Genomic DNA, 14,129 nt, shown 5'->3' on the forward strand with positions numbered 1-14,129 from the left:
TAAACATACCCAGTTCCTTCAGCCTTTGCTCATATGGCTTGCACTCCGTCCCTTTGATCATCTTTGTCGCTCACCTCTGGACCTTTCCAGTTTACATCCTTTCTATACACTGGTGACCAAAATTAGATACAGTTCTGCAAGCAGAGGCCTAACCCAAGCTGAGTAGAGTGGCCCCAAGCTGAGTAGAGTAGAGCATGACTGGCATGCTATGCCTGTTAATGCAATCTAATACTGCATTTGATTTTTTTGCAATAGATCGCATTGCTGACTCATGTTGAGGCTGTGATTCACCACAACTCCCAGAACCTTTTCAAAACTGCTGCTGCCAAGCCAGTTATCCCCCATTCTGTATTTGTGCATTTGGTTTTTCCTTCCTAAGTGTAGCACCTTACATTTGACTTTGTTGAATTTCAAGTTGTTGTCTCTAGCCCAGTTCTCCAATTTATTAAAATCCCTCTGAATTTTAGCTCTATCCTCCAAAGTGTAGGCAACCTCCCCCCTTCCCACAGCCTTGTGTCATCTGAAACTCTCATCAGTATGCTCTCTGGATTTCTACAACCAGGTCATTAATAAAGATGTTAAAGAACACTGGACCCAGGACAGATCCCTGTGGAACCCCACTTGAGACCTCTCTCAACTCTGACATCATTCCATTATTTACTCTTTATTTGTGGTTGTTTCACCAATTATGTATCTACTTAATAGTAGTTCCACCAAGTCTACATTTCTCCAGTTCACCTATCAGAATGTCATGTGGGACTGCGTCAAAAGTCTTGCTGAAGTCCAGGTATATTATGTCCACCGTATTCCTCCTATCCACCAAACCAGTTACCCTGTCAAAGAAGGAAATCAAGCTGGTTTGGCATGATTTGTTCTTAATAAATCCATGTTGGCTGCTAATGATTACCCCATCCTCCAGGTACTTGCAAATTGAATTCTTTATATGTTGTTCCAGTAGATTCCCAGGTATCAAAGTCAGGCTGATTGGTCTATAGTTCCCTGGCTCCTCCTTCTTCCCCTTTTTAAAAAGACGGGCCATACGTTAGCCCTTCTCCAGGCTCCTGGAGCCTATCCTGTTACCTATGAGTTTGTAAATATTATTGCCAGTAGTTTCGAGATTTATTCAGCTAATTCCTTCAGTACCCTGGGATGAACAGCATCTGGCCCCACTGATATGAATTAATTCTGATGTGTTCTTTACTTATCCCTATCTGCATCCTTTCCGTTTTATTGTCTGTAGTAACTTTGCTAGTCATCTGGTCACATGTAATTTTTTTGAGAAGACCAAAACAAAGCAGGCGTTTAACAGCTCTGCCTTCCTATCATCTTCCGTTAGCAGCTCACCTTCTCCATTGAGCAGTGGACTCACACCCTCCTCGATCTTCCTTTTTTATCTGATGTATTGGAAAAACTCCTTCTTGTTGTCTCTAACATTCCTTGCCAGCTGTAAATCATTCTCTGCCTTGGATTTCCTGATTTTGTCCCTACACGCTCGCGCTATTCCCATGTATACTTCCTTGGTGACATGCCCCTCCTTCAATTTCCTGTATGTATCACTTTTGGATCTTAGATAGCTAAAAAGCTCTTTGTGCAGCTACATTGGCCGCTTGTGGCTCTTCTTATCTTTCCTCTGCGTCAGAATAGCTTGATGTTGAGCCTCCAGTATTACATCTTTTAGGAACTGTCTGCCCCCTTCAATTCCTTTTCTAGTTGTACATCTGTCTCAGGCATAACTTTAGTTTGAAAAATATCACTATAATCTTGCAAACTGAAATGAATGAAGTTAGATAATATATATGGAATAGTAATGTAGGCCTCTTCTTATAAACTCCTGTTTGGATAACTCCTCCTTTGATCCATTTCAGTAATTTGTATACCTATCACAAAGGGGAGGGAGGTGTGGCAGAAGAGTACAACAGACCTGTAGTGGCATGTACAAAAGAATTGTCAAAGGATAAAGTTAAGTTCCTGGTTTTGTTTCTTTTTCATTCTTAAGGGACAATAATTGTGCAGCTAAAACCAATGGTTGCATCAGCAATTACGTCAGTAATGTTACATGTAGTACAGACGAGTGTTTTTGGCACTACAGGGAAGTTTAAAAATCAGCAAGAAACGAAGTTGTGTATTTTCCACAACTGTTTTATTTTGCTGTGTACTATTACTGACAGTACAGCTCACTCTAAATCTGCAACTGTACATTTTCTTTGGGAAGCTAAAACCTTTAAACCACATTTTGTGTAAAAGTAATATGAAGCCAGTAATTTTCATTCTAGTCAGTGCTCTGAAGATTGCTGCTGTAAGAACAAAGTTGAATTCAAAGGAGTACAGCGCCAGCCGGGGTTTCCCAGGTGAATTTCTACTCCGGCTTTGAACTCTGACTTGCTTTTTCAGCAGGACAGTCACAACCCACACTCTTTAGAATTCAGAGACTCACATTCTGCCTGTTGCTCTGAACTACACCACTGCAAGAATTTCACAAGATATGGCTCCAAGCCAGAGTCAAAATATTCTTCTCTCTTCCTATGCGTCTGACTCTGCGAAGTCCAGCTGCGACTGTGGAATTTAACTCATTCCACAGATTCAGCCTGAACTGAGCTCTCAGAAACTTTCAGAGCCAGACCATTCATTGCTTTCAGATAGAATAAAACTGGCTTTACAACACACCAGCTTAACTGTCTCCACAACAAACACAAGTTTTTCACTTCAGCACCTGGTCAAACAAACAAAAGTGATACGACCTGAAGCTGGTACTGGCTTTAAAATAACTACCTTTTGAAAGCTTGGGTAGAGTTCAATAACAACATTTTAACTGCAGACTGAGGTTACCCACAGGTAACTAACTTCTTTGATTTTATCACACGAGTCAGTATCTTTGGTTGCATGCTGAGCTGTGAGTACCCTGGAGTTGTTTTAATAGATTTAAAAATTAACCATAAACACTGCATAAGTAGCTTTTTGCACTGAGACAGAAGCCTTCTGCAACTCCAGTTCAGTTCTAAATGGGAATAATAGGAATGAATGCATACTTATATATGGGATTTGAGCAAAAGAACTTTAGTTATCAGCAAGTAAAATTTACTTTATCCTTTCTAAGATTTGGAGCTGGCAAATTTTACCATTAGAGAGAATATAGGTGTACAGAGCTGTATATTACAGGAATACCCCTCTATGTATTACAACAAATTCTGTTTATTTTAGTCACAAGAGGCTAGATCCACAAAGGGGACTTAAGCTCAGTACTGTAATGCTTAACTTTAGGCACCCTACCACCCAGTGGGATTCACCCCCCCCAAGTTAGGTGTCCAGGCTTCCTTATACAATGCATGGGGAGAGTTAAGGGATCCATGAAAGCCAGCACACAGAAGAGGGTAGCTACCTAGGCTAATCAATAGGAAACACTGAGGAGGGAGTGGGTCACAAGCCCCACCCTTCAAAGGGATATAGGCATCTAATCCAGGCCAAAGGGAGGCGCGTATCACCACCTGGAATTCACAACCATAAATCCTTTCCTGGAGTTAGATGCCTAGTCAGGCCAGCCCTTTCCCACAAAAAAGAGAGAAGGTGGTGGTGGTTGTGAAATAGGCGGAGAGTGGGGTGTTGTTAATTTGAGATTTCCAACAATGTTTAGGCTCCACGCAGCTCAGCAGTGTCAGGACTTATGTGACTTTGAGCATGCTCACTGGCACATGCCCCACACATGAGTTTCCTGATCCAGCATCCCTTTGAGTAGAACTGCTACCTATGTTTTGAAAACATACTTTTAGGCTTACTAGTAATTTTTTTTTTGTACTGTTCTTCATAACTGAAAATTTCTTCTTCAACAGAGGATGATGAGTGATGTTTTTCTACAGAGAATTACATGAAAACCTGACATCTCAAAATGGCTGCCATCTCCTATGATTCTTAATGGAAGTGAGGCTAATAGAGCCTGAGCAAAGATGGCCATTCCCTCACCTTGTTCCCAGTGGGAATACAGATAAGATGCCCCTAAGAAGATGGTGATTCCTTATGTTGTCAGCGACAAGCCCAAATTTCAGTCAGAGACCAATTTCAACGATTTATTAAAAAATTATATAGAGAATCCAAAGAAAACCTACATAGAAAATACAAGGTGCATGTGTAAAATTTCACATTGATAGACCACTAGCTTTTAGGAAAAACAGGAATTTATGCCATATTTTAAAGCCACTTTAAAATGTACCTGTAAGTATGAATTTCTACCAGGTACGTCCTCAGTATATCAACATAATGGTTTTCTTTGCCGGTTTCCAATCACAGTACATACCTGGTCAGCATAGCCAGAGACTCTTTCAGGTAAATCAGAGAGATTGCCAAAAAGGACTGAAAGTCACAGTATCAATAGGGATTTTTGTGCCATATTTTGACTAAACCTCTGGGAATAAAAGGATCATAGAATCACAGAATATCAGGGTTGGAAGGACCTCAGAAGGTCATCTAGTCCAACCCCCTGCTCAAAGCAGGACCAATCCCCGACTAAATCATCCCAGCCAGGGCGCTGTTAAGCCTGACCTTAAAAACTTCTAGGGAAGGAGATTCCACCACCTCCCTAGGTAACGCATTCCAATGTTTCACCACCCTCACAGTGAAAAAGTTTTTCCTAATATCCAACCTAAATCTCCCCCACTGCAACTTGAGACCATTACTCCTTGTTCTGTCATCTGCTACCACTGAGAACAGTCTAGAGCCATCCTCTTCGGAACCCCCTTTCAGGTAATTGAAAGCAGCTATCAAATCACTTATTCTTCTCTTCTGAAGACTAAACATCCCCAGTTCCCTCAGCCTCTCCTCATAAGTCATGTGTTCCAGTCCCCTAATCATTTTTGTTGCCCTCCGCTGGACTCTTTCCAATTTTTCCACATCCTTCTTCTAGTGTGGGGCCCAAAACTGGACACAGAGTACTCCAGATGAGGCCTCACCAATGTGGATGTGTGAAGATATACAAAAAATAATTGCCTCAGTGTTTATATGGTGCCTCGTTCTGCCTAGATCTCAGTTGGTGCTTTTTCAATAAAAATAATAAAATAAAATAACAAATAACTATTTAGCTTTTTGTTAGGGGATGTGGGAGGAGGGATCCTCTTATGGTTAAGGCACTGGACTGGGACTCGGGAGCACTGGATTCAATTTGTGGCTCTGCCTTGTGTGACACTGAGCAACTCAATCTTACAATGCTTCAGTTCTGTAAACTGGGAATAACAACACTTTCCTGCCTCACAAGTGTTTTGTGAAGAAAAATTAATGGTTGTAAGGCGATGGAGTCATTTAGATATATTTGACTTTCCAAGGATGGTAGATTTCCAACAGAATAAGGAAAAACTACAGCCTCTCTGCCTGATCAGCCTGCTCTGATCATAAAAAGTAGTGGATTAGCGTCACCTTCCCTTCTGGACACAGATCAGTGCCAGTATGGATTTCAACAATAACATATCATTTTATGTGGAAGAAAGATTCCAAGTAGAATTTATTGAATACTCTATTATGTCAAGTCCAAATGAGATTTTCCCAAGTGAGATTTTCCTCCAAAAATAACTTAGTGTTAACATTACTATGCCTACTTCATGGACTGTGCCTGGAGGAAAGGTGGTCCCCTGGAAAAGAGTGAACTTAAAGGATTTGACAGGGCAAATATGTTGCCACCATAAATACCACTTGATTAGGACCAATGAGGTTGTCTTGAAACACAATGTACAGGCTGGGAGCAGATTACAAACAGCAATTTGTCTTTCCCACTGCAGATATCTGCAATGCTAAAACTAACAGCCAACATAGTCAATATTGCGCAATAAGAGAAGGTTGGCAACTGTAACGTAATATCATAGTTAGTCACTGGTTTGGTGCCCCTAGTTAAATAATGTGTCCAAAAATTCTTTATAAGAAGAAATACTGCTGAAAGAAACCTATACGCCTCATAACTAATAGCATATGAGCTTCCTGTCAAGGAATTAGCTTATGAGATTAGATCAGAGATATGATGTACCATATACAATATCTTCTTTTACTGTAATAGGTTCGTGTGTTGCTTGTTTCTATGTGAACAGACTGAAGTCAGTTCATTAACAATAAGATGACGTGCACTGTAAAAAATGGGAAAGGGGTAGGAGTACATGGTTAGATAATAGTCTCTTCTCTCAACTGAGAAAGATATGTAATTATAAGGTGCTCTGGACAAGGAATGAAAAACGAAATGCCTGTGAATTCTTGACACTGCAAGGAGGGCCATTAGCTACTATCCAGAAGCACTGTGAATATAAAAGGCAAGACATTACTATAAACTATTCCTGCTCCAGTTGATAGTTTATCCTGTATTTCCGGAACGAGATGAAAGAATATATAACTCAGAGTTGCTGAAGATTACAAAAAAGAAACAAGGTGGGAGAGAAAAAGAATACCCGTTAATTACAGTTTTTCATCAGCAATAGAACATAAACAGAAATGGCTTTTTTGAAGGTTCTAATTCCCCAAAAGAAGCAAATTATACAAAAAAGAACAAAGTGAAAATGTCACGCTTCCCTAAAATTATGTCAGCGCCCCCTAAGTTTAAATCTAGCTTTTAAAAAAATGAGTTAGTTCATATGTGATTAATATTTAGTGTCAGTATAATTGTATTTAACTACACTTCTGCAGGAAAAAAACAAGAAGCCAAATTCCTCTACTGCAGTGCAATCCACAGAGGATAATGGGGTTGTATCTGTGTGACCAAAACCAGAAATTATCCGAAATGTTGACATTTTTAACCTGCCTGGACTGTCAAAATTGCTCTGCTGTATTTTAAATATAGGCATCCACAATGACAATGTGATGGGCATTTTAGAAAGAAAAAATTCAGTCAACTGAGTGAGCTTGCTTACTTAAACTATCATACCACACCACAATAACATCTTTTGTGCCCAAATCCTCTACACTTTCCTATATAAGTTGCTCTTAAAAAAAAAAAAAGGATTAATAATGAATGACTCAAAGCTTACTTCTTTGAACAATAAAATAAAAGGAATCAAATTTAACCCAATTCTCCATTTTCATTAAAGGTATGGTATATATTGACAGTAAGTAGAGACTATATTTGCATAGGTTTTGACATTATTGAGGAAGAGATACAACAATAAAAATACTGATTTCTCTTCAAAGAGTGGTGAGTCATGATGACCTCACAAAATGAAGTGTGATATATTCTTATCTGCCTACAACATTAGCTGGCTGTGATTTTATCCTGATTGGAAATGCAGTGCATACAAATGTTATTTACACTAGTACAAACACCAATAAAAAGTTTAAATGGTTTTATAAGCATCAGAATGGTATATTCTCTTGTTCAGAGATTCAGGTTAGGCAAGTATGCACATTTACACGGTTGCATATTCAAAACAGATTATTTATCAAACTAAACCTTTAAACATAATTGTCATTATTATCACTTATGACAAAAAGGGAATATAAAGTATCTATATCAATTAGAATACAGTTGATAGCCAACTACCTCATATTAAAACGTGGCTTTTATTCTCTTGGGGATTTTGAGATGAGATGGTTTGATAATTGGAAAGAGTTATATAACCACAATGGCCAAATATAGAAGATCCTGAAACCTAGAAGATTAACTATAATTACATACACAAATTTCACCAGTGACATTTACCATATAGGCTAAAGGCAGAAACTAGATTTTAAAACTGTGCAGAATCATGGAAGATATTTATGAAGTAGTAGTTAACGGAATGGAAGTAGTCACATGCAAATCTGACCTTAAAGTATATAATTCAAAGATAACTATCATTCAGTTCATACTATTTTGCATAGACTCACTTGCAATGTGTATATCACATCACTGGATTCACACAAGTCTTCAAAAATTGGAAGAAAATATGAAACGTAACTTTGTCTTTGTCTTGGTAACAAGAGACTCACCCAGAAAACACGTTAGGAAGAATATATGACTATAAAGTCAAAGTGAAAAGAACCACCTGAACCTGTTATTGATGCTATTTTACCCAATTAATAATTTGAGCAGTAATTTAAACTTCAAATCTGGCAAGGCATCCCATGTTCTAGCTAAGGTCTTAAAGGCTATCAGTTTATTGTATAGAAATATATAAAACTGCATTTTAATTATGGCATAATTCTGCTGCAAAACCATATTCTCCAATAAGCATTTCTTATGTTTTAATTCAGTACACTGCATACTGTACATTCACATTTGGCGCAACATGAAAGCCACATAAAATGAGCTATCCAGTACAATGGTTCAAGAAAATAGATCTTACCACTAGGGCTGGAACCTGACGCATTTTTGCAGCAGGAGTCCCTGGACGTGGGTAAAACTGATTAATAAAGAGGCTTGGAAACCTGTACTCTTCTACAAGTTTCATGGTGTCTTGAAAATCTTCATCTGTCTCCCCTGGAAAACCACAGATGATGTCTGTAGCAATTGTTATTCCAGGCACTCTGCAATGGAAGTGGAAAAAAATGTTAAACAGCGAACTGGTACATGAAGTCTCACCCTACATAAAAATCTCATTCCCTTGAAAATGAAAGGAATAATTACTCAGCTTGCCTTTGGCTAGAGAACTAAGACCTAACACCAGTTCTAGAAAAAGTACAGTGGGATTTTTAATGGCCATTTCTTTGACAATAAAAAACGTGGTACAGAGGTGAGAACCCAAAGAATGGAAAACAAGAGAGAAGTTGCAGTAAATATTTGACCCATAACTGAAAAAGAACAAGAATGAAAACCTCCTGGATTAATTCCTCAGGCACTTGAAACCACAGGTTACCAGCTGAGCTTGTAAATTCATTAATTGTAGTTACTCAGTCTGCAAAGTTTATAAGCTCCAGGGCTTTATTACTAGAATTAGTTAATCGCTTGCACTGCTGTAACACTGCAGAAAGGGTAGGGCAAAGATGTGGACCTGACATTCTGAAGAGTTTAGGAATTCCAGTCCAATTTGGCTTTTGTAGTTAACAAAAGCTTCCTTTAGTCAGAACCAACCCTCTAACTCATTCCTCCCTAAAATAAGTCTAATCATCCACTCTCCCCATAAAAAAGACAAAAACAAATAAATTGTTGTTTGTGGTGCTGTAGTAGCCGTGTTGGTCCTAGCATATTAGAGAGACAAGGTGTGTGAGGTAATATCTTTTATTACACAGACTTCTGTTGGTGACTGAGACAAGCTTATGAGAAATGAAGCTTTTGAGAAGAACTCTGTGCAAGCTTGAAAGTTTGTCTCTGTCACCAACAGAAGTTGGTCCAAAAAAGGTTTTATCGCACCCACTCTGTCTCACTACAAAAATTCACTATTCTAAGGCACTAGCACAAAACTACCCTTTTATTTAGCAACAGCAACTTTTCTTAACTTTTTACCTCAGCTAGATACATCTCATAATTAAGAGAAATGAATGTCCCTTCTCAAGCAGTGTTGCTCGTGGATAGAGAACTTGACCTAGGACTAGAAGATTTAGATTCTATTCCCAGCTCTGCCACTGGCCTGCTGGATGACCTTGGGCAAGTCACTTCACCTTTCTGCGCCTGGGTTTCCCCATCTGTAAAATGGAGATAAGAATGCTGATCTCCATTTGAGATCTACTCATGAAAAGTGCTATATAAGCATCAATATGGTACTTACAATACTAAGTTGTTTCTTGGCACCCCAGTACGAAACATATCGACAAACTGGAAGGAATATGACTTTTAAGGAAATGTCAGAGCTAAATAAGTATATAATAGGTTGATTTCTTTATACCAAAGCAAGGGTTGGGATGTAAAAAAACCCCAAACTCTACGTGTGTGAATGCTGTAGTGTAGAGACTGGTCCTATCTGATTCCCTCAGGCCAAGAAGAAGAAAGGATATCTGGTCCTGAGTTGAACAGTTGGTCCCTAAGCCACTCTGCAGCTCTATGGTGGCCCCCAAGCATGCAGATGCAGATCTGCTCCCTGCCCCACACTCATCTTCCTCCTTTCTGACCGCTTCCTCCCAAAATCTGGGATGGATTCCCCAGACAGGACACTGGTGGTGCTGGGTTCTCTCATTTTCCCTATCCAGGTATCTAGTAACATAGATGAACAAACAAATACCTATCATCTGAATACCATCTGTGTAATATTTAGATGTCCAAAGAGAACTATTATTTGTTCTAGGGCAATAAAAAGGGATATGCGTTTAATGAAACCACTAATGGGACTATTCTGTGTTGTCTTTCACAAGACCTTGGTTTGATTCCCTGTCTGTTCCACCATGGCATTTGCTGGTAGTAATTCAGAGACAGTGACCCTTTGACAAAAAATGTCACACACTGAATCAAGAGGCATCTCTCCAGCAAATTAAATAGCTGCACTAATGTGCCACAGAAGTAAGGGTCAGTTCAAGACAGGAAGGTCAGTTTGATCTTGTAGTTAGAACACAGAACTGGGAGTCAGGAAATCTGATTTCTAATGCCAGCTCTTCTACAGACTTCCTGTGTTACCTTTGAAAAGTCACGTAGTCTTTCTGGGTCTTCATCCACCATCTATAAAATGGGGACAACTACTTTCTGACAAGTTTGTCTGAAAGACTAAATTAATTAATGCTTGAGAGGTGATAGTATGATAATTACAGAAAAGCCAATGAATAAGAAAAAGAAAGAAAATTAATTTATATTTCTCAGACTGCTGCAAGACTTGCAGAGTGGGAGGTATAAAATGGGAAAACACGTGGTTGTTTCCCTTTCACTTAGGATGACAGGATTTTTGTTTAAATCTTGCATATGTGAGCCATGCTGCTTGCTCTCTCTTTTTCAAATGCCATTATCTTTTAGTGTAGTTAGCTGCATGGAAGTCATCTAGATACTAATGTCACAATATTCCTCCTCCTTAGGTTTAAATAAAAACATAAAAATATTTTCCTCCATTCTTTATTACATTTATGAGTTCAGAACCTAAGATTTAAGACTGAAGTCAAACCATGGCAGATTAAAAAAACCCCAACATTTATTTGACCTAACACATAAAATAGGTATTTTTTGAGAGATTTGTCCCAATAGATGGGAAGGACTTTTCTCTTGCTAAATAAAGTTAAGTGGGAACCAATAGCTGAAATGTAAGTATAATGTGAAACAATCTGCTGCTGTGGGCCAAAGAGCCTGGAGTGGCTCCCACTGGTTAACTAAGCCTGACATAAGCAGCAGGATATACAGTTCTACTTGAAATGAAGTAATGTAAACATCCACGGTAGCTAAGAACTGAATAAACATAGAGGAATTTTGCATTCTATGACACTTCCCCTGCTCATACAGCACATATTTTGAGTTATAATGGTAGGCTTACATGAGACAAAATATATTACTTCAAAATTAATATCAAATAACACCAGCTGACATTTCTCGTAACATTAATAAAAACACTCATTAAGTTTGACAAGACCACTATATGTTAGTTATTTTAGCCATTTTAATGATATTGTTGGCAGCAGTGTAAGCATTTATTGACTAAAGTACTGGTGATACCATCCTTTATCTCAGCTGGGCTGTTTCTAAGGCAACATGAATTATAAGGTTCAATCAAGCTAGATTCAGTAAAATGTGTTCTCCCCCCCCCCGAGTGAAAAGGAAATTAAACATTTTTTAAATTCATAAACTGCACAAATGTCTGAATTCTGTTTGGTGATAAGGTGTTAATTATCTTAGTAATTAGATTTCTGCCTGGATGGGATTATGCTACACACAATGGAAAAACTAGGTTTGGGAAATGGAGTAAAGACCAGAGAGTCTATTCAGCAACAGCAATTAATTATAGCCCAATCCAATATGCCTGTCTAAAATACAACATTGCTGTGTGCTGTTTTTATATCACTTTTGACTACAAACTAAAATGTTAAGGAAAAATGTTTTTCAAAAGGGAGACAAGGTACAGTGTGTGTAAACTCCATTCAAGAGAAAATCCAATCCTGAAACAATCAAACTACCTGTGCTTCTCAAACACACACAAATACAAATAAATGGAGTTTATTCCACATACACAGAATCATTTTCATAATGACAGAGCAGAAGGGAAGAACAACAATGAGGGTATGGTTAAAAACATTTAAATTTGAAAACTAAGGTATCTTGGTGTCAGAGACTGAAACAAAGCAACGAAAGGTTCTTTACTCGGAAGTAAAGATCCGACTATGAAATAAAATATAAAATTAAGCAACAAAGATCAGTTTTTCTTCACAAATGTATCAGCCAAATAAATAAGCTGCTTTTAAAGATGAACTGTAAAGATATGGTGTTTTAAGTTACACAGAATTAAGTGCTGAATGTTACTACTAATCATTCTGTGGTAACAGGTATTTAATACATACATGAGTTTTTAGTAACGTTCTAAAAATTCTTTATAGTCTGATATCTGCTGGGTCTTTCTAGAGTCAGTAGAGATGCTCCAGAATGCATCATTGGTGAATCCAGAATACACAGTGGACTTTATGAAGGATAAAAATAATTTTTAACATATATAAGACCACTTGCAAATGTATTTATGCCCTGAATGCGACCAGCAGATTGGTTATTGGGGGTACTTGGCATATACCATTACTTCTCTGCTGTTCTCAAACCGACGAAAGACTTTCCAGTTCATTTAAAGGAAGTTTTAATCCTGACAAATTCCTCAAAAGACACAATGCAACAGTTACATCTTGCAATTATAAACCTTTAAAGCACTGCAATATTTACTCCTAAGGGAATTCTGCACCAAAAAATTTAAAATTCTGCTCATAAATATTTTAAAATTCTGCAAAATTCTACATATTTTATTTGTCAAAATAACACAATATAATCACACCAGTTTCAATGATTTTTGGTCATTTATTTCAAAATACCCTATCAGCAAGTATGTCTGTAACAATAAAGAAAACAAAAAAGATTCAGGAAATGTTTTTTGACAAATGGATTCCTTACTAGGCATATTAATACAGAACTCTGAGTAATATTTCATTTAAACTACAATACAGAACCGTTTTTCCTACACTTCTCAGAAGCAGTGAAAAGGCTTGCGGGAGTTGGGGCAATGGAGTTGCTGAGGGAGAGGGAAATAAATTGCTGGGAAGAAGCCTGGGTTGTTGGGTATGGGTGGGAAAAGTATGGAACAGGTTTTCTGGGAGGGTGGAGCGGAATTGTTAGAGAGCACCCCCCATGCAGACCCTGGCTGACCCCTAGCCTCCCCCATTCAGCCAGGTACATTTGCCCCCTGTCCCCATGTGTTCCTAACCCCCATGTGCCCTTGTACCCTCTGTCCACGTGTCCCTCCACCCAGACACCCACTTCCCCCATCCCCATATGTGTCCCTGTCCCCCTCCCCCTGTGTCTCTGTAGCCCCACTCAGCCACCCTCTCTCCCTATGTAGCTCTGCACACCCTTCCCCATCACCATGTGGCCCTGAACGTCCCTCCCCCGATTCCTCTGTGCTCCACTCCCATTCAGCCCCTGCCCCAGGCTGTCCTCCCCCATTAGCCCTTTTGAGCTCCTATCTGATCCCCCCAGCACCCCACGCTGTCTGTATCCCCATGGCTCCTGTCTCCTGACCTAGCCTGACAGGTGCTGTGAAGAAGGTAGGTTCTTTCTCTTCCCTAGCTGGCCAGGAGCTGCTGCTTTGTTCTATCACCACAATGCCTTCCAGTTGGCAAAGGGAAGAACTGCAGCAACATTTCAGCAGAAGCTTTTTTCTGTGCAAAAAATTAAAAATGTGTGGCTCATTAATTATGCACACACGCAGTACTGCAGAATTTCCCCAGGAGTAAATATTTTGGCTGTGAAGAGGGTGTACTATTATCTCTACCCACTCAGCTATGACTCAAGAAACAAAGGAAGAATAGTTATTTACAAAAGGTTTCAGAGTAGCGGCCGTGTTAGTCTGTATCTGCAAAAAGAAAAGGAGTACTTGTGGCACGTCTCCAAGGTGCTACAAGTACTCCTTTTCTTTTTATTTACAAAAGAATCTCTGCTGGATTTTTACATCGAAAATGTACTTTTACTTTTACATCGAAAATGTACTTTTTATAGAAATCAGGGGAAGTTGAAGAATGGCACACTTTATCTACAGAAAAATATATTTGTGTCTATGGGAATTTGCTAATTTGGGGTTTCTGAACTAAGGGCTTGTCAA

General features: G+C 38.8%; 1 protein-coding gene across 3 annotated transcripts in view; it reads right to left on the reverse strand.

The window, feature by feature from the left end:
* The window catches only part of CDKAL1 (CDKAL1 threonylcarbamoyladenosine tRNA methylthiotransferase), a 663,359-nt gene that overhangs the window by 158,942 nt on the left and 490,288 nt on the right, over positions 1-14,129 (reverse strand). For all 3 annotated transcript variants that reach the window (XM_084618215.1, XM_084618213.1, XM_084618214.1), the window contains one exon: positions 8,280-8,460. In XM_084618215.1, the coding sequence (XP_084474341.1) occupies positions 8,280-8,460 (181 nt within the window). The remainder of the gene's footprint in view (positions 1-8,279; positions 8,461-14,129) is intronic.

Source organism: Lepidochelys olivacea (assembly GCF_965140295.1).
Source record: "Lepidochelys olivacea isolate rLepOli2 genome assembly, chromosome: 2".
NCBI lineage: Eukaryota > Metazoa > Chordata > Testudines > Cheloniidae > Lepidochelys > Lepidochelys olivacea.